Source organism: Lissotriton helveticus, chromosome 1_1 (assembly GCF_964261635.1).
Source record: "Lissotriton helveticus chromosome 1_1, aLisHel1.1, whole genome shotgun sequence".
In the NCBI taxonomy this organism is placed as follows: domain Eukaryota; kingdom Metazoa; phylum Chordata; class Amphibia; order Caudata; family Salamandridae; genus Lissotriton; species Lissotriton helveticus.
Window position 1 is genome coordinate 678,211,710 of NC_136057.1, and position 26,543 is coordinate 678,238,252.

A 26,543-nucleotide genomic window follows, 5' to 3' on the forward strand; every position below is an offset into this window, starting at 1 on the left:
AATAACATGCTACACTTTCAGCGGTCATCCAACATAAACCTCCAAAAATGCCCCAAACACTTCTGATCTCAGAAGGAGGTAGACACTGGCAGCTGTAGCAAACATGTGATGTATTTCAGTACCACTCGCTGTGACCGCAATAATCAAGTAGTTTAGAATTGTTTTTCTCCAAACTACTCATGCTTTTACTGCAACTAATCAAGGAGCATACAGTTCGTATTCACAAACGCACACTCCACTTACAAATAAATTACTTCATATATGGGCATTCTAGGAAATTTAGAGAACTCATGATATGCAATATACAAACACCCACCTCCATGCCTCCCTATCCCACACATATCACCAAAACCACTATTAGTCAATTTCATCCATTAATTACAAGTAATGCATGAAGCCACCTCTTTATCCTAGAGTGACAGAATTTATTATTTTTAGAGGATTGAGTTTACAGTGTATGCCAAAAACCACAATGTTCTCCTTATTTCGGAAAACATCCATGCATCTTTTAAAGGAAATCAATACTTGCAATATTGAATACAATGTTCTGTGATGAACTAAGTGCATCACATAAGAGTGCCACATTCACTATGCTCCATTATCAGGAGCATATGTTATCTGCAGGCTTAAAAAGTCTTTCAATGCTTCAGTTTAAGGAGACAAGTCCAAGAATTACTCGAGGATGCAGTTGCTGTCTCAAAGAGTCCATGGCAGAAAAATGAGGGCTGTTACTCATGGCTTCGATTTGATGTTACGATGCCACCTCAATTGTAATCATTTCACATTTTCCTGTGCCTTCATCAGTACAAGTCACGTGCAATGATCCATCTCTGCAAAAAGAAAGAAAAAATGTTTTAAAGGTGAGCAGAGTATTGTCAATTAGGAGTTGTAAGCTTAAGTAAAAAAATCGTCCCTGTTAAACAATGCAGTTTTAGCGGGTTAATAAATATTTAATGAGAGACCACTCACTATCTTCAATCGAAGAGTTTTCAATATTAGTTTTAAAATAGTTCATGATGCAGACCACAGCGTGACAAGCAAGTTACTTACCTTTGTTAACCGCTTATCTGGTAGAGACTATATCTAGATGCCGATTCCTTACCTTTGAATTTCTCCAGCCGTCAGACTGAATCCGGATGTTTTTTCGTGAGCAGTACCCTTTCCGTGCCAGTAAGTGGGGTTGATTGACTCCGCCTGCGTCGTTGGCACCGGATGTGATGCTGCGGTACATATATAGGTGCCTCCTAGGCTTTTCACGCAAGAGGCGCAGAACCAAGTAGCCCACTGACCACTGGTGTGAAAAACTAGAGCTCGGAATGGTGTCAGCCCTGTCCCTAGAAATTCGTTTGCAGAGTGGGGAGGATGGGCAGGTCGGTAAGGAATCTGCGGCTAGATATAGTCTGTACCTGAGAAGGTGTTACCGGAGGCAGGTAACTTGTTCGTCTGATAGAGGCTTCTAGCTGCTAATTCCTTACCTTTGACTAGATACTCAAGCAATACCTCCCCGGAGGTGGGCCTGCAGACCAATTTCAAACAAGGATGTCCTGCAGGACTGAACGGGCATAGTGCCCATCTCTATGGACCTGGCTTTCCAGACAGTAATGTTTGGTAAATGTGTGCAGAGATGCCCACGTTGTTGCATGGCTGATGTCCAGGAACAGAATTCCGCGTGCTAATGCACTGGTAGTAGCTTTAGCCCCGGTGGAATGAGCTTGCAAGCCTTCAGGAGGATACTTCTTGGGTAGTGCATAGCAGATTCTGATGCAGAGCATGACCCATCCAGAGATGGTTCACTTCTGCACCGCCTAACCTTTCTTCACACCAACATACCCCACGAAGAGTTGGACGTCCCCCCAGAATTCTCGTTAGTCTGACAACGCTCTTTTTGGTTCCAGATGGAGGAGTCGCTCCTCTTCTTTAGAGGGATATGGAGGAGAGTAAAAGGTAGGCAGGTGATTGATTGGCCTACATGAAATGGGGTGACCACTTTCGGCAGAAAGGAGGCCCTAATACGAAGCACCTGGTGTCAGGATAGTTAGAAAGGTAAGGCAGCTTAGATGATAAGGCCTACAGATCACTCTCTCTGTGGGCAGGAATAATTGCCACAAGGAAGGCTGTCTTTAATGTGAGAAGCCTGAGGGGACAATTGTGGAGAAACTCGAAAGGAGCACACATAAAAAATGTCAGAACCAAATTAAGGTCCCACTGAGGCTTGAGAACTGGTGAAGGAGGGAAGTAATGAACAAGACCCTTCAGGAACCTATGTGCAATAGGGAACTTAAATGATGAGGGTTGATCAGGCAGTCGCAAAAAGCTGGGCAAGGGACAGAATGAAAAGCAAGACTTCAGAAAGAGGGGTAGAGAGGGAAACAATAAGTTTTTTCTGCATACCATGCCACAAATTTCTTCAAAAAGCAGGCATATACCATCTTGGTGGAGGGGCGCCTGGATGCCAAGATGACATCACAGACTTCAGGAGGAAGTCCGAAATCTGTCAACTGTCACCACTCAATCTCCTGCAAGAAGGCGGACAGTGGACACATTTGGGTTGAGAACCCTCCCCTGCTGCTGCGACAGAAGATTCTCCCAAAGGGACAGCCTGATTGGAGGATCGCTGGCCATGCTCTTTAGCTCAGGATACCAGACTCTCTGGGTCCAGTCCAGAGCCAAAAAGATGACAGTCATTCCTGATCTTCTTTAGAACTTTGGGCAGGAGTGGTATGGGCTGAAAGGTGTACAGGAGGCCTGAGCCCCACTCGATATGAAAAGCGTCTCTGAGCGATAGCTGCCTTGGAAAACTTCAACATGCAAAACTGCGGACATTGCATGTTCTCAGTTGAGCCGAACTGATCTAACCAAGAATTTCCCCACTGCTGAAGCAGACTTTGCCCCACCTCCGAGTGGAGACACAATTCGTGATATGCTAGGCATCGACGGCTGAGTTTTTCTGCTCTGCCGTTCAGACAGGTGTTGAACTATCAGGGATATGCCCTGCTATTCCAGCCATGTTCAGAGATGCAGGGCCTCTTGACGATAGGGTCCATGACCCTACCTGCCCTCTTTGTTGGAGCACCACATGATGGTGGTGCTGTCTGTGAACACTTGTACTAGCCTCCTCTTGATGAGAGGTAGAAAGGCCTTCAACGCCAGTTGGATCGCAGAGCTCCACCATGTTGATGTGGAGTCCGGATTTCCACCGTAGGCCAGGGTCCTCCGATCTCCACCTCACCCAGATAGCCTCCCCATCCCAGGAGTGATGCATCTGTCACTACTGTTAGATCTGGTTGGGGAAGGGAAAGGGGTCTGCCTCGGACTCAATCTTGGTTCGTTAGCCACCACTGCAGATCTTTTGCAGTTTCCTCCAAGATCAGGAACTTATTGGAGAGACTTCCCTGATTTCGGGAGGAAGTTCGAAAGCTGTCATCTGTCTCTGCTCAATCTCCACGCCTGAAGGCGGACAGTGGACTCATCTGGGTGGAAAACCCTCCCCTGCTGCTGTGACAGAAGATCCTCCCAAAGGGACAGCCTGATCGGAGCATCGATGGCCATGCTCAGTAGCTCAGGATACCAGACTCTCCGTGCCCACAAACAGTAAAGCAGGGCAGGTGGAAGAAAACATCTTCCCCAAAGAGTCCAGCCTTTTGGATTCAATATCCAGGGGAGCAGTAGGGAATGTGCCTTGTGATGTCGAGGAGACCACCAAGCTCTCTGGGGTAGGGTATTGGGTGAGGAAGTTTGGATCCCCTGGAGTGAGGCGGTGGCATTGGGCGATTGCCCTATTCACAGGAGCCCCTGTGTTGGGCTTGGATCAAGTATCCAACAGGGCATCAGTGAGGGCGTCACTGAATGGGAGTAGGGGTTGGGACTAGGAAACCCTCGGCTGCAACAGCTATGTCAAAATGTTAGTCTTGACTGCCACTGAGGGCAACTGAAGGTCAAGGACCTCAACCGCCTTCTGCACCACCATTGCATATAGGTCTTACTCCTCTGTAGCCACGGTAGGGGGAGAAGACAGACCAGTATCTTGAGAAGTATCCAGTCAACTAACTTCACCCAGTTCCTCACACCAGTCCATATTTGGTTCTTCTTCATAGGGCTGGTATTCTGAAGGGTCCAGCGACCCCTCCCAGAAGCCTAACCCAATGGAATAGGGCTCACCCTCCGATCTAGGAAGAACATTTCTTGCCGCCAACAGATGCGGCTCCGATCAACGCCCCTCTGACTCTGATGGAGTCTGGGATGGCAATGGAGGCTGCACTGCCATTGGGACTCCGCCGGGGAAGGTTGAGGTGGTATGACCCGCATTGGTCCGGATTCAGGAATGGATCCCTGGGGGTCGGCTGGGGTTAGAAATGCCGGCGTGGAACCAAATGGGATCCCCTCTGACCCCACAGGGCCTGAAGGCTCGCTTGAGGCGGTTCACCCAAAAATGGCCTCATAGAATTCTTTAAGTTGTGCAGGAGTCACTACGGCTCCTGCAAAATCGGGGAGGCGTGGAGTCAGCCCAGGCTCCGAGAATCCAGGCCTCAAATGCTGATGCTACCTCATATTGTCGGCCAAGGAGAAGTCAAAGGCCGCTTCACCTTTTTCTTGTGCCTCAACTTACCCAAGTGTCCCGTGGACTTTGAGTGGGCTGATGACTACTTCGGACTCTGCAACCGCTCCCGGCACCTTCCTCTAGACTGGGGAACATAATTTGCGGACAGTCGCAGTTCGGGCCGCCATGAGCTTTAGGGACCACTCCCTCAAAGCATTAGGATTCATGGTGAGGCAATCTGAGCACCACTTTGGGTCGTGGTCGTGCTTCAGACACCGCAGGCAGGCAAGGTATATGTCAAAAAATTACTGAAGGGTAGCTTTTATCCACATCAGAAGTGGTTGGTGTGGACAGAAGAGAGCTGACCTCAGCATGCTTAGGTGGCGCCTATATAGGTTCTGTGACGTCCCATCCAGCGCGGATGACCACGCTGACGCACGCTGAGCCGATCCACACCACCTACCAGTGCTTAGAGGTACTGCTCAAGAAAATTCTTCCAGATCTGTCTGACACCTGGGGAAATTCAAAGGTAAGGAATCTGCGGCAAGAAGTCTCTATCAGATCTTTTATTCATGCTGTTAACTACGTGAATTTATTGGAGAAAGTATGCTTTTTCTCATCTCCTGGTGTGTCACTACAAATCATTCAACCCCAGCCAGGACTCTTAGGTCATCGACCCAACATTTGTTGTCTGTGCCTAAGTTCTTTTGGACTAGGAAGGGTGGGGACGTTCGTTCAAGGTGGTAGCTGTAAAACTATGGAATAGTCTGCCTCTCTCAGACCAGAACAAGATCTCCTTAGTTTTAGGCGCCAACTTAAGACCTGGCCAGGTGGTAGCTGTAAAACTATGGATTAGTCTGCCTCTCTCTCTCTCAGACAAGAACAAGATCTCCTTAGTTGGCGCCAACTTAAGACCTGGCTGTTCCATCAGTAATGGGGACTTTGTAGGATGAGATCGTACACTGTTTTTCTGTCAAGGGGGAATCTTCAGCGCCGGGACACTCCACAGAGTAGCTGTGCACTTTATAAATACCCCATAACATAGCATAACATAACATTCAAATTCACACATTTTCACCTTCATGAATTGATCTTTATTCTTGTTCTCTTTTTTTTAATAACAAATGTTACAGTTTTTACAATAATTATAAGGTGCACCATTTACTTTGCCATCATTCGTAAAATAGGAGTCTGAAACATAGTATCCGGTAACTTATTGCTTGATTCTCGTTATGTTTCTTCATAAATTAGAGCTGTGCAAACCATACCCGAAACTAACTTTAATATATATCAGGTTTTGGGCCTACAGTAACTAGTCAATATCATCATGGCAGGTTGTAGATAATGTTACATTCATGTACTTCAGGAAGTCGGTCCAATTTAATTTATTAACATTTATTACCTTGCTGTCTCCCTTTCTAGTCGTTAACAAAATTGTTACTTACTCATAGGAGTAGTTTTGCTGCTTGAAGACTTTCTGAATTCACATGCTGTTGATTATTCTAGCAGTAGTTGGGTCAGAAATGTCTCTGTTTTCTTTCTCCCCCCCCCCCCCCTTTTTTGGCAGTGGACGTCATCAATCATTTCATACTATCTCCCTCTTAAAACATGTCAGATGTATCTCCATGAAGCTACACTGTGTGGTCACCTCTTCAGACTCATATCTGGTGTTCTTATGTCTGTAGCTTCCTTTGTTAATTGACTACTCCTCCCTGCTGCAAATTTTCGCACTCTTTTTCTGGCAGAGGTGGCAGGATCATATGTGAAGTCTTCAGCTGCAAAAGGAATCCAACAGGTAGGTAACCATTTTGTTTTGCAACGTGAAGTTTCTGGATTCACATGCTATGTATAGATTGTGTAGAGGTGTTCCGTTGAGGTTGGGTAGAGAACAGGTTTTTTTGCAAATACGTGTTGGAGTACTTTTTGTCCTACCTGTTCTTCCTTGGATGGCAACACAGTAGAGTTTAGTAAATGTGTGTGTGCAGAGGACCATGTGGCAGCCATGAAGATGTCATTGATTGACACATTAACAATGAAGGCAAGGGTTCCCTCCATCTTCATTGAATCTGCCGCTTTGTAACATCTTTGTATTGTTTCACTATTCATCGTGCAATAGCTGACTTTGGCACTGGTGTGCCCTTGGATACTGGGGTGAATGAGATGAATTGTTGGGTCTTACTCTTTGCATTTGTTTCCTGCATATAATGCACCACCACCCTTCTGACATCCAGTTCAGCTTGTGACTTTGGATGCTGTAAAAAAAAAAAAACCTGCAATTGTATAGCATGGTTGACATGGAATGTGATACCACCGAAGGTAGGAATCTGGGATTAGTTCTCATTACTATCCTGTCCTTGTGAATTTGAATGTGTGATTCCTGTAGTGTTAGTACCTGCAGCTCGCTCACTCTGAGATATTATCGGTACCTGGAAGGCAGTCTTCAGGGTGAGGTATTGCAGCCATGCGCATGGGTTCAACGGGTGACTTCATAAGACGCATAAGTAGCAGGTTGAGGTTCCATGTGGGAGTGGGTGCCGATTTGGATGGTGCTAGTCTTTTTGCTCCATCCAGAAACATTTTTGATTGCTGGTCTCTGGAAAGAAATGCTTTCTTTCGCAGCCTTTGTGTAAGCAACAATGGTTTGTAAAAGAGCCCTTCGTCTACTAGGTACCTAAGAAATCTTATGACTATGGCGTCCTCTGTTGAAGCTTGTGGGTCATTTTCTTTAGGGCACCATTTTCGAAATCTGCTCCACTTTTTGAAATAAAACCTCTGTGTTGTTGGTCTCCTTGCTCCTTTGATAATGTGCATGGATCTTTTTGGCAGTTGGAGATGTCCGAATTCTATTTCCTCAGGAGCCATGCTTCTAAACTGAGTATTTTTTTTTAAACTGTTTTATGGCATATATGGACAATTAAGAATCAGCAATGCATAGATACAAGTCAGACTTTGCAGTAACAAGGGTAGCATAACATTATACAATATTAACCTCAGTTCAATTACAATGAGCCTGTGTTTCTCCGGCTTACCTGCATTGACAGTCAGTCATAGTAATTCAAACCTGGGTAGGTTACGAAGAGCACAGGGACACACAAAGACCAGGAGGATAAGGGAGAGTGAGAGGATAAGGGAGAGGGAGGGGAAAGGGGCGAGTTCCTTCATCTCTCTTCGACTCCCTGGTTTTCCCTCAGAAAGGTGTTTTCGCTATCCTCCCCTCTACAGTTAGCCCATGGAATTGTATCCAAGGAGTCCAGAACTTACGAAACTTTCGGGGGCACCCTCTCGTCTGGTAGGTCAATTTTTCAGCTATCATGTAGAGATCCATGTGGGCCCTCCGTTCAGTAAGTGTGGGCAGGATTGGGTCACCCCATTCGCGAGCAATATTTCTCTTGGCCACTATAAGCCCTAAATTATATAGAAGAAGTTTGTGCCGTGGCAGATCTATTTCAGTGGGAATCCCTAAAAGGGCATATTTCGGCTCCAGTTCTAGTTGCGTCCCTAACACTTTATTTAATTCCCCTGCTACCTGGCTCTAGTATCATTAGATCCTCTTACACTCCCAAAGCGTGTGTATATATGTACCTTGGTCTGTGTCGCATCGCAGGCACTGAGGTGTCTGTGCTCGGCTCATGTTATGGAGACGCACCCGATCAAAGTAGATTCTATGGAGGACTTTAAATTGTTTTAAACGCAGTTGCTGTTAGAGTGCTACTTCTCTCGGGTGCATCAGTGCCGCCTCCCAATCAATATCCTCTCAGGGCCCCGTTGTAGCTTCCCATTTTGCCCTGAGTGGACCCAATTTATCTGGCATATTGTTCATTAACGTTTTATAGGTCAAGGAGATAGCTTTAAGAGAGAGTTCTTTCTGCAGCAATCTACCTTCTAGAGGGGAAAACTCTGGTAACTCCTTAGCATCTATCTCTTCTGCATTCCATTCATGTTGCAGTCTGAGATATGAGTATCTCTGAGTGTCAGGCACTTGATATGTGTTTTTTAGCTTTTTTATGGGAGCCAGAGTACCTCGCTCTATGATGTCACCCATTTTAGTGATCCAATTAAATCCCATTTTCTAAGGTTTCGGAGTTTACTAATCTCTGGCAATCTTGCACCCTCCCAGAGAGGGGTATCTCTTGTAACTCGTTTATCCCATCCCATCCGAAACGTACCCAAAATTGGTCTATGCCCATCACATCCCGCATCGCCTTCTCTAGCCCACTCTGCCAAAATTCTTCTATATACCTCTGTTTCCATCAGATCATATCCCCAAAAACACTCATCGTAAAAGGGTATGGCTGTCAGTTTATCTGAAATAGTGAAAGATGAAAGAGCCATATCAATCTGGCTCATTATGAAGTGTACAGCACGTGATTATCTTAAAGGGAATTCAAATCAACTGGATTCAACCCCCTCCTGCATGCTCCTGAACCTAGCATTAGCAATTCTTGCCAGGTCTGCTTGTGTGCTTTTTGATTAAAACAGCTACTGACTTTTTAATAAGATCAAGCACTGTTAGCTCCCCAGTTGCCAAATGTCCAGCAGCAGCCTGGACTTTTCTGGTTCAGCTCCTGGAGCTTGCCCACGGATCCTCTACCACTGTGAACGAGATAAGGCATCCACGAGGCCCGGTGGAGCTGCCTCGACAGCTATAGAGGAGATTGGCTCCCGTTCACCGCCTCGGCCGTCACCTACCCAGCCGGACATCGGGCACAATTCTCCTCGTCTCTCCCCTGGTTCTCCTTTCTTCCCTCGCCGTCAGGTGGTCTCCGAAGGTCTGCTGGTTTCTGATCGTCTAGGTCACTGCTGATGCCCGACTTAGCTGCCTTGGTGGCACCTACAATCATTGCCTGCCTTTCCAGACCTGTGCTGCGATTATCTGGCATCCTGCTGCGCCTCTCCGGGGCTGCAGCTGAGGCGTGTGGGTCTTGCTTCCCTGACGGAGTAGCCTCAAGAGTGCTGCGATGCCGATGCCCTTTTCACCGAGCTTATTTTCCCTTTTCTGTGTTGTCACGACCTCCCGAACCCGCAGCTGCCTTCCCCTTCTGGGGCTGCTGCCTGGGTGCCTGTGCTGACTTTTCCCCTGACTATAGACGGATCGTGAGGGATCAACTACATCTAGCCTTTCCTCCATCCAGATCTGGTGACTGCCCTCCCCATTCAGCCCTGCTCCTGGGGTCCGTGTCCTAGTTGGTTTTTCTGACAGATTTTTGTTTGCCCCCAGTACCGCCATTTTGTTGCGAGGTATTTGGGGTCCATGACCTGGTTCCTCCATCTTGTGGTTTCGATAGACTCCCAAATTGATTCACGCCATTGGTCAGCACCTTGTACTGCCAGATTGACCATTGCCCTAAGTCGACCCCCCCTTTTTGAGTCACTTTCACCCCTCTCTCATTGCATGATCACGGTGAGTCACTCTTTTCGCCCCCTCCCTCGGACCGGTTCCATCTCTAATTGCGACCTGACGCTGTGAGGGAGGCCGGCTCGGATATGGGTGACCAAAGGAACACCACTGGTTTGGTTGACCCTGACATTTTTGGTGTCCCCTGTTAGTACTTTACTCCATGGCCTTTCTGCTGGGACCTGATCTGCATTCACACCCCTTTACTTTTTCCCCCATTACCCTCTTTGCTCCATTGATCTTGTTTTTTATGTTATTTAATGCTCTAGTAACTGATTTAAATTGTAACTGATGTAACGTTGTAACACTGTTTAACCTCATGTAAATTGCTCTGATACCTCTGGGAATAGCCAGCGCAATATAAAACTCTTCAAATAAATAAAATCTGTCTTTCCACTTCCCTCCAGGCCTCAATTGCTCTCTGCGTGGCCGGTAAAAGTTGGCAAACTTCCTTGCCTTCGTATATGTAACGGATATATGTGTGTTTTCTAAACTTTCGCCATTTGAGGGCATATGTGGGGTGGTCCACTGCCGCATGTCCCCATTCATTATTCACTATGAGATGGGTGGCCCTATAATATGCCTGTATGTCTGGTAAAGCAAGTCCCCCATTGTACTGGTTTTGTTGCAGTGTCTGCAATGCAACTCTTGGATGCAATCCATCCCACAGTAACATGTGTAAATCTGCGTTGATCGCAGCAAATATGGCTTCGGGTATTCTACAATATGTGTTTTGGAGCGTATTTAACAATTTTGGAAGCGTTTATATAATACAGTTCCTAAACTGAGTAATTTAGGTTCCAGGTGAAGCTCTTTGTTCCCTCGTATGGGTAGGATGGCTGGCATTTTGGTAATGGGATATTTCCAGCTCCACTAGATTGCTGTAGGAAAGTGCCCCTTTTTGACATGGTCACCCCCACTTTTTTCCCCTAGTACTGAAGATTTTTGACTGAAAGTGCACTGGGTTCCTGCTTACCAGGACCCCAGTACTCTTTCATTTAAAACAAGGTAACTGTCTAATTGTGACCCAATTGGCAAGGACTTTAGAACTCCTTTAAGTCCCTAGTAAATGTTACCCTTGGTACCTAGGGCATGGGTGCTGAAGAGGGTCCCTATTGGCTGCAGCATGCATTATGCCACCTGAAAGGACCCCCACAAAAACGACTTGCAGCTGCCACTGCAGGATGCGTGAAATGGTGCAAACCATTTCGAAAACACAACATGGCACACAACCTGGTTGCCATGCTCATGTACTCTGCATATACTATAAGTAAGTCAACCCTACAGCAGGCCATACAGCCCTAAGGCAGGGTGCAGTATATTACATGTGAGGGCACATATGCATGAGTTGATGGACTCCTGTGACATTTAGTTCCATTCCTAGATAGAGCAAGTGATCAGGCAGCCATCTTAAGGACATGAACTGGGCACAGGCCATTACAAGTTACCCAGTTACATGATGGCTGCACTGAAACCAAGGGTATTTAGCATCAAACCCCTCGTCTAAATACATCTGTACTGATGCCAGTACTAGATTTATTAGGAGATACATCCGGAGGGAACCTTTAAGGTGCCCCCGAAACTCTTTTTGTCCTCTAGTTGTGTTGGCTGACTAGTATCACCCAGCCTGCAAACACAGATAAGTTTTTGACCCCCTTAGGTTAGAGCCCATGCTGTCAGAGAGAAACAATGCCTGCTCTGGCGGAAGGTAATCACACCTCCTTCAGTAGGATGGCTAGTTAATTAGCATGTCTTGAGGCTTCAAAGCTTCTGCCGCCGTTGATACGTGTCAACGGCTTCCCTCCATACCAGGGGAACGCCACCTCCTGCTCTGAGGCCCATATGCCACCAGAACAGGTGGGAAAATAAGTTGGTCAGAAGTCATGTTCACTTACAGGCTAGTCACATCCCTAAGGTGGGCTACCTTTAGTGAACAACGAAAGAAGGGTTTTACCATCTTGGATTTGGTGAAACTAGGAACATTGGGTCGGGTTCATGCCCACTATCCCCAGGAAGTAGTTCTCTAGGGTGTGTAGTCACTCCAGGGGTAAGTAGCCCATTGGCTACTATCCGAAACACCCCTACATTTAGTATTTGAGGTCCCCTTGACACCAGGAACTCAAATTCAACTACTGGGACCAGAAGGGAGGACAAATAAGAGCTGAGGTCCTATAAACAGAGGTCCTGCACCAAAACTTTGCCTAACCCAGCCGGGCGGCTTGCACTGCGAAAATCAGCTTCTGGACAAGTCTGTCTTTGTGAACAGCCTCCCCAGACCCTTGGAGGACTGTTCCTATCTTCAACAACCAAGCAGCATCTCCCTTGGAGTGGAGGAGTCATCCCCCTGTCTCTGCAGGCACCAACTACATAGACAGGGTACTTCGTCTTGCTGTCCATTGGGCCCACTGAGAGAGACATTGGGTACCTGAACTGCTGGATGTAACTTCACACCGAACACAGCTCGGACGACGGACTTTGGAAGCTTGGACATGTGACTGTTTTCCTGAGTATAGGATGCGTACTACTCAAAGTTTTGATATAAAACAATAACTTTCTGAATAAAGGTACAGGTTTTTACCTTATGAACAACAATTTATTTATTTGATTTATATAGCGCGTTATAACCCAGGGGTCTCTAAGCGCTTTGTCAGGATCCACACATACGAGTACAGAAAAAACAGCTGGTCATAAATTACAGGCAACCCCACGCTTGCTGAAAGAGCACTGTTTTTAATTTCTTTCGGAAGGACAACAAATTGGTTTCCTTCCGCAGTTCCATTGGCAGTTTGTTCCAAAAAGCTGGGAGAGTAAAGGAAAAGGCGTGACCACCTACGGTAGCCAGTCTGCAGCGTGGTTGAGTGAGGAGGGTAGCTTCTGCAGATCGTACCACCCTACCTGGCCTATAGGGAGTCAGGCGCGATTTCAGATAACTTGGCGCCCTGCCATAAAGGGCTTTGTGCACGATGCACAACCCTTTAAACATTACCCTCTGCTTAACTGGCAGCCAGTGCAGTTCTCGCATGAGGGGGGATGCATGCGTGTTCCTCGGTTTTTTAAAAATAAGTCTTGCCGCGTCATTCATGACAACCTGCATCTTATTCAAGAGTTTTTGCGGCAGCCCAATGTACAACGAGTTACCGTAGTCTAGCCTAGCTAGAATTGTAGCAGAGACCGCACGCCTCAAGGTGGAAGAGGACAACAACGAGGAAACTTTCCTAAGTTGTCGAAGAAGGCCGACACAAGTACCCACCACAGCCATAACTTGTTTCTGCATGGACAGCTTACCATCCACATGGATGCCCAGGCTTTTAACAACGGCCGCCGGTTCCGGGGGTGACCCTAGTTCCCTTGGCCAGAATTGATCATTCCATGGGTTGCCTGCGATGGTGATTGGCAACACCTCGGTCTTATCAGGGTTGATCTTTAAAGAGTTCATGGACATCCAATTGGCTGTGTACTTCAAGATGTTTTGCAATCTTGCGAAAGCATCCAGACCATCGTCCAGTTGGATGATGACCTGGGTGTCATCCGCGTAATTGTACACCTGGCAGTCCATCCGGTTAAGCAGTCGAATCAAAGGCTGTAAATAGATATTAAATAAAAGGGGGGACAGAGCAGACCCTTGCGGCACTCCGCAGGTGATCGATGTTGTGGTGGAAAGCAGGTCACCAAGCTGCACTCTCTGTGTCCTCCCTTGAAGGAAAGAGGAGAACCAGACATGTGCTGTGCCCTGAATGCCGAAATCCCTCAACCGCGACAATAGTTGTATATGACAGACGGTGTCAAATGCCGCGGAGAGGTCCAACAGCACCAGGGCACCTGGAGTTTTCTTATCTGCTCTGTTCCTCAATTCGTCCAAAATAGACAACATAACGAGCTCCGTGCTGTGATTCGCGCGGAACCCAGCCTGATTCGGCTCAAGCAGGACGTTACTTTCCAAGTGCTCCGACAGAATGGTAAGTATATGTTGCTCCACCACCTTCGCTAGGAACGGTAGCTGAGAAATTGGCCTGAAAATTTTCAGACATTTCACGTCCGCCCCCGTTTTTTTCAACAGGGGAATCAGACGAGCCTCCTTGAAGGAAGACGGAACTTGTCCTGTCTGTAGGGATAGATTCAAAAGGCTCAACACGTCTTCCTTTATACCAGGTAGTGCCAGTTTGAACACTTCTGGTGGGCACGGATCTGCCTGAGAGCCCGATTTGACCCGCCCCATAAGCAATGTCAACCTCTCCTTCGTAATCAAGGGTAAGGCAGTTAATGGGTTAGTCACTGGCATCCTAGCCGGCATAGTCTGCGACGTGCAGTCAATCTTGGGGGTCGCAGCGATTTCAGAGATAAGATCCTTAATCTTGTTAGTAAAGTAGTCTTGAAATTTTTGGCAGTCCTCCTGCATGAACTCCGTAGTCTGCCCCTTGTTTTTCCTGAGTTCCTTGAGGACTCTGAAAATTTCTTTCTGGGGGTTCGTGGCAGTTACAATCCTCTCTTTGAAGAACTCGGCTTTCCTAGCTATGATCGCCTGCTTATAGCTAGTGAGTGCCTGTGTATACCGACTCCGGGAGTTGGAGTTGTAATCCTTCCGCCAAGCTCCTTCCAGTTTCCGTAACCCCGGTTTCTTCTCCCTAAGTCATTCATTATACCATGGGGCCCCGGAACCTCTGTCCACTAAATTCATCCTACGGATTGGTGCCACACAATCCGTGGCCTTCCTAAGTTGATCCAATAGTTCCTTGCAAAGGACATCTGGGTTCTCTTTCCGGTTGTTAGATAGTGGATAAGAACGGAGGTAATCCACCATTTTATCTCCATCGATGTTTTTCCACTTTCTAACCGCCTTCCACCCTTCCCTGGACTTCCTTTTTTGTTCATCCAACAGGATCTCGCCCCTCACCAAATGGTGATCGGACCATGCGCACGGCTGGACAACCACCGAACCTTGCGCTGGAACTGTCATCCAGACCAGGTCAAGGGTATGACCCTTGACGTGTGTCGGGCCCCTCACTTGTTGGACAAAATCCAGTGATGTCAGTGCCTCATCAATCTGAAAAGCTTGTCCTTCTTTCGGGACTTTTTCCCAATGAGAGTTAAAATCACCCTTGATGGCCACTTTATCATATCTTGAACGTGTATCCTGGACCAGTCTCAGGAACAAATCCGGCGATGCCCACGGAGGGCGATAGACTAGAAGAATGATCATACAATCTGTCCCCAGCTTCAACTTAACACCCAGCACCTCCCATACTATCGGCCAGCAGTCTTTCGCCCCGTAGGCGAGAGCTATAGAGAAGGGCCACACCACCCCCTCTCCTAGTAACCGCTCTGTTATGACACAGCGCCGAGAAGTGAGCTGGCATAGAAGCTACAAGATCAGGCATCGAGGAGTCCTCTAACCACGTTTCCGTTACTCCTAGTAGATCCAATTCCCCGTCTTCCAGTAGAGTAAAAACCTCCAAATGATGTCGCTGAAGGGAGCGCGTGTTAAGAAGACCGTAATGCAAGCCACGAGCCTTGTATACGTCATTCCGACCAGGATATAACCTAGGTACTTTCAAAAGTCCTTCCTGGCGGAGTATGGCAACACACCCCTGACTAAGAGGTGTGTTTCCTAGATTAGCTTCCCACAACTCACCTCTGTTATAAGTGAGACGCGGACCAGGGGTCGTGGCCCCGGGTCCCGTTTGGTCACAGATGGGCTCGCCTATGGCGTGCCCATGGCGCGCCCGCTGCGTGCTTGCATATGGCAGGTTTAAATAGCGCCCGAACGTGCGAGGGCGTCAGGCAGCAACTAGCCTGCATACAAAGATGGCGTCCAGACCCGGCACTTCCTCCCCCAAGATGGCTCCCACCCCAAGGTACCAGCTAACGTCCCGCTAAACAGCGGTGCAATTGAATTCTTATATGCGTGGGTATGTCCTAACACAAGCCCAGTAAGCGCAGGTCACAAGAAACAATATTAGAGGCCCTAAATGGCAAATAAAAATTATTGCGTTAAAAAGCGCAGTACTCGCGCTAGTTCACCAGCGTTTAAAATGATCAAGCAGCCTTCAATAGTCGCGGCGCTTACCTAACAGGGAGAGACCCAAGTGAGATCGTCTTAAGTAGCGCCCGAACGTGCGAGGGCGTCAGGCAGCAACTAGCCTGCAGACAAAGATGGCGTCCAGACCCGGCACTTCCTCCCCCAAGATGGCTCCCACCCCAAGGTACCAGCTAACGTCCCGCTAAACAGCGGTGCAATTGAATTTTTATATGCGGGTATGTCCTAACACAAGCCCAGTAAGCGCAGGTCACAAGAAACAATATTAGAGGCCCTAAATGCCAAATAAAAATTATCGCGTTAAAAAGCGCAGTACTCGCGCTAGTTCACCAGCGTTTAAAATGATCAAGCAGCCTTCAATAGTCGCGGCGCTTACCTAACAATGACTTGCCGTTGAAGGATTTCAGAATCCACAAGGACTTCATAGAGAGTGGCCTGTCTGTCCTGTTTTCTCTCCCTCTCCAGGTTGCCGACCCAATGGACAAAACACCTTTGCACCCGAGCCCCCCAAGCCTGGGGCTCATGTAAAAAAACTATGCCCCTTTGGTCCAGAGACCCTCAAGAGCCGAGCCCCCCTTTGGTTTCTGCTGGACTTGCTTCCAAACTTTCTTTTTGCAGGTACCTTCCCATTGACTTTACGATATAATGCTTGATGCGACCAACGTGACCAGCACTTCTGCACCCGGACACCCCAGGCAAGGGAAATCCGAACTTCTGGTGGTTTCTTGGACCTTGGCCCCTAAGCACCTTATGTCCTAAAAGGTATCCTGCAAAACAGATTGCAAGTACATGTATCCAGTGTATGTTTCTTCCATAGGATAACATTACTGTGTTCGAGGCTCATACCTTAAAACAGTTATTCGACTGCATTTTTCATTTCTACAAAAATCTATATCTGCGAATGTGCTTACCTGATTCCGAAGATCTTGGTGTCTAAAATTATATAAAAATCTGTATTATTTTTTGTACTAAATTGGTCTTGAGTTTTTTCTTGGGCGTGTGTCTCATTTATTGACTCTGTGTGTATAACAAATGCTTAACACTACCCCTCTGATTCGCTTAAGCTGCTCGACCACACTAGCACAAATAGAGCATTTGGGGTTATTAATTTAAGCCCTGTAAGCCAATAAGGGTTCTCTGGACTATTTGCATTGTGTACCCTTACACTGTTACACTACACAAATAGCCAGCTTCCAACAATTGGTGGATCATGTTTGTATGGCTCATTGGGGTGCAATGAGGATGAGCGTCATGGTTGACTGTACCTCTATATTACCATTGGGAGCAGGGGGATAGCTGGAAAAGCGTATGCAAATTTCCCTGACCATTCTATTGATAGGGCACTCCCCAGTGACTGACAGTTTCAGTACCGGGACGTGAATTATTGGCATTTTGTGTTTTCTTTTGTTACAAACAGGTCTACTTGTGGTGCTCCCCACCTTTTGAAATTTCTGTGTAGTGTATATGAGTTAAGTTCCCAATTGCAGGCTGCTTTGTTTTGCCTGCTTAGTCTGTCTGCTTCTGTGCTGGATTACCTATAGAGTTATGTTCCTTTGTATCACCCATGACCATATCGGGCCCATGTGTTCGGCTGGATATCGCATGTGATCTTGTCCTCCCAGTTTGCTGAGGGATAACTTGATGATGGTGTTGTCCGTTTGAGCTTACACCACCTTCTCCTTGATTGGAATGCCTTGAGTGCTAGAAAAACTGTCTTGAATATTTATGTGTTTTGAGACGTCCTCTGGACTCCACAGACCTTGGCCATTCCATTTTGTCTATGTGTGCGCCCGAGCTCATGTGGGACGGATCTGTTGCTATGGTAACAGTGAGTTGTTTTCTTGAAAGGTCGGTCTATTGTGAAGTTACTGATGTTCCACCACTGTATCTCCTTGTATATTCTCTCTGTTACTACCAGTAGATCCTCACAACTCCCTGTTGCCTGTGACTAGTATCTCTACAGTAACTCATGGATCGGTCTCATACAGAATGTGGCATTTGATTTAGCATGTTGTTGTCAGATCCATGTATTCACTTATGAGTTTCCCACCATCCTCATTGTCAGAGCTTACCCCTTCAGGTAGAGGCAAACTTGTTTATCTATTGCTTCGATTCTCTTCTCCACAGGGAAGGTTCATTTCTGCCTTGAGTCTAGTCTGTCCCACGAAGGTTGGTGCTGTGGATGATTCTTCCTTGTTGATGAAAAAGCCCATGACCTTGTCTGTATTGTCTAAGCACAGGGGGTGTGACTTTGCTTTTATCAGTATGTCATATAGGTAAAGGTAGACGTGAATTCCCCTACTTCTTAAGTGAGATGCTGTGGCGGTCAAGCATTTTGGGAATAGTCTGGGTGCAGATTTAATCCCGAATGGCAAATCTCTGAATAGGTAGTGTATCTTGTCCACTATGAATCTTAATAATGTTTTGTGCCTCTTGTTCATTGGCACATGTAGGTCTCTTGTTTTCATATAATTCCCTCTTTTTGAGGAGTGGGGTCTTGATGTACCTGTTGAGGGCCATGAATTCCAAGATAGGCCCTTAGGACATGTCTGATTTTGGGACTCAGAAGTAGACCAAGTACATTCCCACTCTTTTTTTCTGTTATCGGTACATTTTCCATAGCTTTTTTGTGCAGCAAGCCAGTCACTTCCTGTCTCAGGTATATGTTGAACTTTTTGCTTTGCGGTCGTGCCCATGCCATATTATGTTGACTATTCATTTGTCGCACATGATGTTCTGCCATTCCCTGAGGAATCCTCCAATTCTGCCCTCTACTGGTGTTGTGTGCAAGGGGGCGGGGCTTCTCGAGTCTCTGGAGTAACTTTCTGGGTTGTCCAGCACCTCTGGACACTGTACTTCTTCCAGGTGCGCTGCGCTGTGTTTGTGGTCCAGTGTATTGCCGCTGTTTTGTCATGCTGTAGCGATGCTTTTGCACACTAAAGGATACATGGGGTGTTGTTGGTTGCAAGCCTCCTCTAGAAGTAATTTTCCTTTGTGTAGCGACACCGTCCTTTAACTGGCCTCTGAACTGTAGTGTGCCCATGGACTTTGCTGTATCTTTGTCCTTCTTCATCCTTTGAAGGGACTCATCCACTGCCATTCCTAAGAGGGTATCTCCAGTGAAAGACATGTTTATCACTCCACCTCCTGCTTAATTACAGATACCCTTTGCGGATCACTGACTCAATATTAAAACCATAAATATTGTGATACCAAAACATTGCGTCCAAAATATTAATTACAAAAATATAGTTTTTCTATACATATAAAGCTAAGTACAAAAGTATTGAAAAGCAAATATAGTTTTACACCAATATTGAAAAATATATACAAAAATTATTTTTTCTATATATGCAATTTAAATGAGTAAAACTTAAATATTGTAACAAATAACATTACTATAATGTAAATTGAATATGTTTAAATAATATTTAAAATATATATAAATATTTACTAATTTAAACAAACACATTTACATGAAAGAGTGTATGTTTAGATCCACATATAAAATATAAAACTATTTAAAAAATATAAACGATACCTTATATTGTATTTTTCTAATGATTTTTCAATTTAACAATATAACTATACACAGTCGAAACGCGTTTTCTTGCCATGCTTGCTTAATAAATCGACATCTTGAGCACTACAACTGGAGTCTGTGCCCTTTTGTTTGACCCGGCGTGGTCTCACTCGGTAATATGAATATGAATATGTATATATGTATATATATATATAAATATATACTACATACATATATATATATATATATATATATATATATACATATATATATATATATATATATATATATTCATATATTGGCGTAATGGCGGCTGGCTGGAAAAATAAAACCACCTAGTGACGAGTTACGTTTATATATATATATATATATATATATATATATATATATATATATATATATATACAGGCTCCGACGCATGCAAAGTACAGCACACACAGGCACTCGGGGAAAGTTTAAAATCACCTTTATTCGCAGACGCGTTTCAGCAATCAGCTTTCTTCAGTGCTCTCAGGTGTAGGCATCTAATGCACAGCGCTCTGGTTTTTGAAGAGAAGGAAATCTCTCCTGATTGGTCATCTCTCCGTGTGTGGCAATTGAAGCAGGACTCCGCCACGGTGATGTTTTGTTTGAACAATATTGTTCTTTCTCAGCGCTGTTCCGTGATGTTAAATAATGCTGTTGGTGGCGTTTGAAATAGATTATAGTCCGCTGCAATGTCATTTGCCACAAACGCTGTGCAGTTTCCCTCGCCAAGCCTCTTTGTCAACGGGTCGGAACCACAGGCAACAGTAGATCAAAGTTGTCCTTGAATTCGCATAATTCACGACATATGGTCGGCGGGCCTCTCCGTTAAGAGACGGTTCAGCGTCAGTATAATTTCACGCTCCAAGTTCCTTCTGAAACAGACTTTTCGAACTCCAGGCAGGTGCCTCGTTAGTGAGAAAGGGACTCATATATATATATATATATATACATATATATATATATATATATATATATGAGCTGGATAGCTCGAAACGCATCATCTTGTTTTTTTGCCCAAATAAACAATACCTTTTGTAACTGAATCGGTGTGGCCCGTACTTCATTGCAATAGTGGAGCTGTTCATTGGAGATAGATATATATATATATATATATATATATATATATATGCAAAAAAGAAGGAGAGAACTCTGGGTAGGTCTCAGTTTAGGTGGAAAGCAGCTCCTGTTAGAGCACTCTCAACACCAGCGACACTCTAGATCTGCTCACCTCAAATGTCTGTTTTTCTATCAAAGTTTTTAAGCATAGGATTAGACAGTGCTATCCATGCCGAGATAGAAAATGACAAAGTCTTTCGCCATTTAAACAGCAAAGTCTTTAAGCATAGGACTAGTACAGTGCAGTCCTTGCCGAGCTGTCAAATAACAAAAGCCATTTATCACTCCAGGCACAATATTACAGCTTTGAATTGGTAAAATACCAACTCAAGCCAACCTGAAATGATTAAAAGCAACCCCTGACACAGTGTTTCGCTCTAATTAGAGCTCTTCAGAGAGGTATAGCTTTGTCCAGACACAAGGGAGCACCCAGTATTAAGTCAAAACAAAACCCTTTCAGGCATAGAGTGACGCATAAATTATGCAAAAAAGAAGGAGAGAACTCTGGGTAGGTCTCAGTTTAGGTTTAGGTTTAGGATATATATATATCTATCTTTAATTAATCTTTACATAACCATATAAAAATAGGAAATACAACAAAACTGCTAGAAAAAGTAAACTATTTCCAATTAAATTGTACATAAAAAGTAAACAAATAATAAAAATATGTTCTACTAAAATATCTTAAAAATTAGATAAGGTTATATATACAAAAATTATAACATGAAATACACAAACATAATATATACTTAAGCAAAAAATTTAAAAATAATAATTAAGCTCTATAAATAATAAATATACTTTTCCCACTCCAATGTATACAACAGTAGAGAAAGAGTAAAATTTACTATTCCCACTCCACTCGGTGCAATAGTAGGGAAGCAATGGACTCGTGAGGGGTAAAATTAACTATTCCCACTCAAGTCGGTGCAACAGCAGACAGAGAGTAGTTCACTTTAAACAAATAACATATCTTAACAACTCTATTAAATAAGAAAAAAGATAAATATTTAAATTTAAAAATTATGTCTAAATTGTAACAAAAATTAAGCAAATTACATAATTATTACAATTCAAACTTTATTTCGGTTTGTTTATTAACCATAAAAGTACAACAAAGAAAGAAAGCACGTTTAAAACAATAAGTAATACACATGTTACATCCTATTACATATACACAGTCCATAGGTTTCCATTTGGTTGTGGAGTCCCGTTAAAATACTTAAGACAATAATTTATGTATGAACAGATTAAAAAGTTAAAATACAATAGAAGCCCAAAGATTTCCTGGGATGGTTATCTAACAACAACCAGGGAGCTTTGTTGCTTCCGAAACATTCTCCATCTTATTAACCACATAGAAAACAGGAATTTAGCAATAGCTGTAACTATTAGTGCATTAGTATCGGATTTTAAAATTCTAAAAAACTCTAGATAATTCCTAACTCCCAGGTTCACGCATAGCTGTACAATCCATTTCTTTCTGCTGTTGGAGTAGGCGGGACAAAACAAGATCACATGCATTAAGGTCTCGTTAGGGTCCTCACAACCTGGGCAGGGGCGAGCTGGACCCTCTTTCCATTTGTCTGTGTATGAGTGCAGAGGCAGTGTGCCGTATCTGAACTGTAAATACAATTTCTTTGCTAGAACCGGTTCAATCATATCTAATTCCTTCTCAAAGCTGTAAACATTCTTGAGATCTAAAAAGCTATCGGTAAGACTGGAGGGCCTGGCTAATTGGAGGACTTCCTGTAGGTTATGATGTTTTATGGTCTCAGCCAGGGTTTGCCTCAAGGTAACTTGGCATGTGGCCTCCGGATTGGACCACAGGTTCTCCATGCCAATCCTGGACGCCTGCCCCCTTATGAATGATAACCACTGTATCCTGCATGCACCCGGACAGGCCATCACGATCTTCAGTTCTTCTCTATAGCTCTCAAGCTCCGGGATACTCCACAATCTTCGCCAATAAAGAAGTGGACGAGAGGCAATTGCTTCTGCAATTGGCCTCAAGTTTAGGTCCAGCCTTAATGGAATTAACGGTGTATTTTTCGGTAGAGAAAGCAACTGTCTAATGAAGTTATTCTCAGTTACACTGATCTCGCTTGCTGGTCGGTGCCCCCAGAGTTCCGCTCCGTAGAGAGTGGAAGATCTGGCTTGAACCTTATATATTTCTAGCGGTGCACTCACTAGTTTGTGCACGCAAGATTTCTGCACTCTTAAGATTCCCCCGCGGACTGTGAGAGCCCTAAATTAGCCCTGGACATTTGGGTGTCCCACCCCATTTTGTCATTCAGTGTCAGACCTAGGTAGACAAAGTTGTTTACCCTTTCCAGGGGTCGCCCATCCATTCTCGGGTGGGGGCAATTAATTGTGCTAGCATTATATACCATGTACTTTGTTTTGTCTATGTTAATCACCAAATTCCTTTTCTTACAGAATTCGGTAAATTGATCTAACACCCGCTGCATCCCCATTGGTGTTTTTGAAAGCAGCAGGGTGTCGTCCGCAAACATTAGTGCAGGAAATTTACCGCCAGCTAAGTTGGGGGCATCAATATTATTTGCACTAGTCAAATCGTCTACAAGGCCATTTAAAAAGAGAGAAAATAGGGTAGGGGCAAGTACACACCCCTGCCTGACTCCCTTCTCAATTGGAAATGCTCTTGTCAGCTGACCAAATTTACCATAGCGTACCTTCGCAAAGGTTCCTTCATGGAGTCTTTTAAATTGATGGCACAGGTAAGAAGGAATCCCCATATTGGTTAGTATACTCCACAGTTGGTTCCTATCCACCATATCGAAGGCGGATTTGAGGTCCACAAACGTAAGGTACAGGCTGCCCCCTTCCAGGACCACATGCTTCCAGTAAAGTACCTGGAGCCGTAGTAGTTGGTCAATAGTCGATGTTTTAGCTCTAAACCCTGCTTGCAGGTGGGACAGAATATTGTTCTCTGTAATCCAATCCTGTAAGCGTTGTAAAAGAAGTCTGGCATAGATTTTTTGGGTAACATCGATAAGGCTAATTGGCCTATAATTTGATGGTACCAGCGGGGAGCCCTTTTTGTAAACCGGGATGATTTCGGCCCCCAGCCAGGTGCTAGGGAGTTCTTGTCTGTCCAAGATGGCGTTAAATAGGACAGTCAAGTAAGGAACCCATATCTTCAACTCATCTCTGTAGAGATCACCGTGAATCCTATCCAACCCCGGGGCCTTATTAGATTTCAGTGCTAGTACCGCTAGTGTCACTTCCGACAAGGTAAATAAAGGAGGGTGCCAACTCGGATCCATCCTCAGGGGAAAGCTTGATAAATCATTGTTTAGGGAAGCGGGACTAGAGTAAAGATCTCTGAAGTAAGCACACCAGGCTACCTCAGCGATATTAGGATCGATCTTGGACTTGCCCTCTATCTTCCCAGTATGAACCAGATTCCAAAAGGTTCGGGCATCTTTCGCAATTAATGCCTGTTTGATTGCGTGCCATCTCTCGATTTCCCATTCAGATTTTGCATGGAACAGGAGATCCTTATAGGCCTTCCTTGCAGTCATAATGGAAGTCCTACTGCCTGTTTTGAGAGCGGATACTAGAGTAGTTTTCGCCCTCCTACATGACTGGTTATACCAGGGATTGGAGTCCCGTGGCTGCCATTGGCTCTGTTTGGAGGGTTTATAAAAACCGCCCGCCAGGGCCGTCATTAATTCTTTGTGGATTTCTAAGATTTTAGCGCCTTCAACATAATTTGGGACGCTCTCGTGCAGTGCTGACAGCCGCTCTAGCTGAGGAATTACACTTTTGTACATCGAGGCCAGGATTTCTGGTGAAGACTTAATAGTGGCCCAGCGGATTCTTTTACCACCCTGAGTAATCCTAATATTGCTAGAAACCATGTCATCCTCTTGATGCACCCCCTCAGAATGTGGCAGATCCAGGTCCACCACCAAGGGATTATGATCACTTTCCGAGCGATCATGTACATGGAAATGACGGATCAGTGGCCATACAGACAAACTAACCATAAAATAATCAATTATTGATGAATGGCCCATTCCATTGTAAGTACTCTTTCCTGGGCTATCCCCCGGAAAGCGACCGTTACATGCTCTAAGTGAGAATGTATACGTCAAAGATGTAAGCTGCATAACCATAGGTGACCAGGATTTGGTTTGATAGACATTGGGAACTGGAATCTGGCAGGCGTCATCCTCATCTGACGATATCTGAATAACTCCCCCAAGTGGCTCGTAATGGCAATTGAAGTCTCCCCCTATTAGCACCTTAGTCTCGCTAGGGAGGCTATTCAATAGATCGGTTAAAGACTCTAAAGTCTGTGATGTCCCTCCCCCACGAACAGGGCGTAAATAGATATTAATGATTGCTATTTTGGGTGTGTTTGGGCGAGCTAGAAGAATGCATAATATGTCGCGGCTATTAGTATTAATCCTTTTAACCGAAAACCCAAGATGGACACCCACCCATATGGTCAGGCCACCAGATGGTCTGCCTCTAGCACCCTTTATTGCAAGTTCAGCGTAGGTAACAAAACCCATTCTATGGTGGATAGTCGTGGCCCATGTTTCTTGGAATATACAGATACCATAAGTATCCACAAAATCGCACCAGTCAGTGCTGTCTAATTTTGTAGCCAAACCCGCCACGTTCCATGATAGGAGCGCTAGATATCTACTTTTTCGGGTCGGTTGAACAATTGACTGGTTGGAAAGTGTAGCAGGTTCTACAGTTGGGTCACCTACTTCAGGGCTCATCTGTCCCTTAGAAGTATCGTGGCTAGATATGGGGAGGTTGGCCTCGTGTGAAATGGAGGGGGCAATAGTAGATTGAGAGAGTGTAAATGTCAACCTAATCCCACTCTGAGTGTCCTCCCAAGCTAGCTCCCCTTTACCCACCCTTGGGCTAGTTAGAGGAGGAATAATGGAGGCGGGAGGTCAATCACAGCCATCAAAGCAGGAAAGGGCACCATATCTATTAGAAGTTTCCAGTGGGGTAAAAGGGATCAAGTGCTCCATGCTCCTGTTCCCATACGAGTAATCCAACCCCCCTGGAGGCATACTGCGGCCACTAACAGGGACTGTGTTCCACCCCGAGGTGTTCCCAGTAGGCAGGGGCCTAAGCAAATGGCCCGTGTGGCTATTGTAGGAAGGCATATACACATGCTTGGTGTGGTGAGGGTCTACTAACCCTCCGGGGAAAAGAAGGGGGGTCGCATGCGATCTTGGATAAAAGTAGGTTAGATCGTATGGGACTATGGCAGTGTTCAGATTCCCAGAGGACCCTGTTAATATACATCTAACTGCCTCTGGGTTCCTAAAATTAATTATAACAATATCTCCCTTTAGGTTTTTTTCCCTGCTGCCCAGCCAAGAAAGGCGCCTGACGTGGACTATCTCCCCATCATTGTAATATGGGAGTGGTCTATTTTGTCCTAGCCAGTGCAGAATCTTGTTTTTTAGCTGGGGATGCCCCTCCCTTTTGCCTGCTTCTAGGGTGGGGACACCTGTGAGTACAACTACGAATGGTACAGCCTCGGGGGTAATTCAACATTATGGCCCTGTGCTTTATCATTAGTGGGCAAGCTCGACCTTCCCCTTCCCAGTTGCTGACTCGTAGTACTGGGGTTTACACCACCCTTCTGGGGTTCTCTTGTAGCTTGGGCTATAGATTTTACCGCTGTTGCAGCAGGAGCCTGGACGTGTTGGGATACCAAGTTTTTCCGCTGGATATTACTAGGAGGCTTGTTAGCTATATTATTATCCTTACTGGAGCTCTTGGGAGAACCTACAGTTCTCGATATGTTATTGCCAGAAGGTTTGTTAGCTCCTATATTGCCATTATTAGGACCATTTGGGGCAGCCAGGGTAGGAGCAGGGACGGTTGGAATCTGAGGTAGAGTTGT

General features: G+C 45.3%; 1 protein-coding gene across 2 annotated transcripts in view; it reads right to left on the reverse strand.

Annotated features, from left to right (window-relative positions):
- Positions 1–404: 404 nt before the first annotated feature.
- Positions 405–26,543, reverse strand: part of HSPA14 (heat shock protein family A (Hsp70) member 14) — a 440,582-nt gene continuing 414,443 nt past the window's right edge. For both annotated transcript variants that reach the window (XM_078674199.1, XM_078674200.1), the window contains one exon: positions 405–830. In XM_078674199.1, the coding sequence (XP_078530325.1) occupies positions 752–830 (79 nt within the window). In that variant the 3' untranslated portion in view covers positions 405–751. The remainder of the gene's footprint in view (positions 831–26,543) is intronic.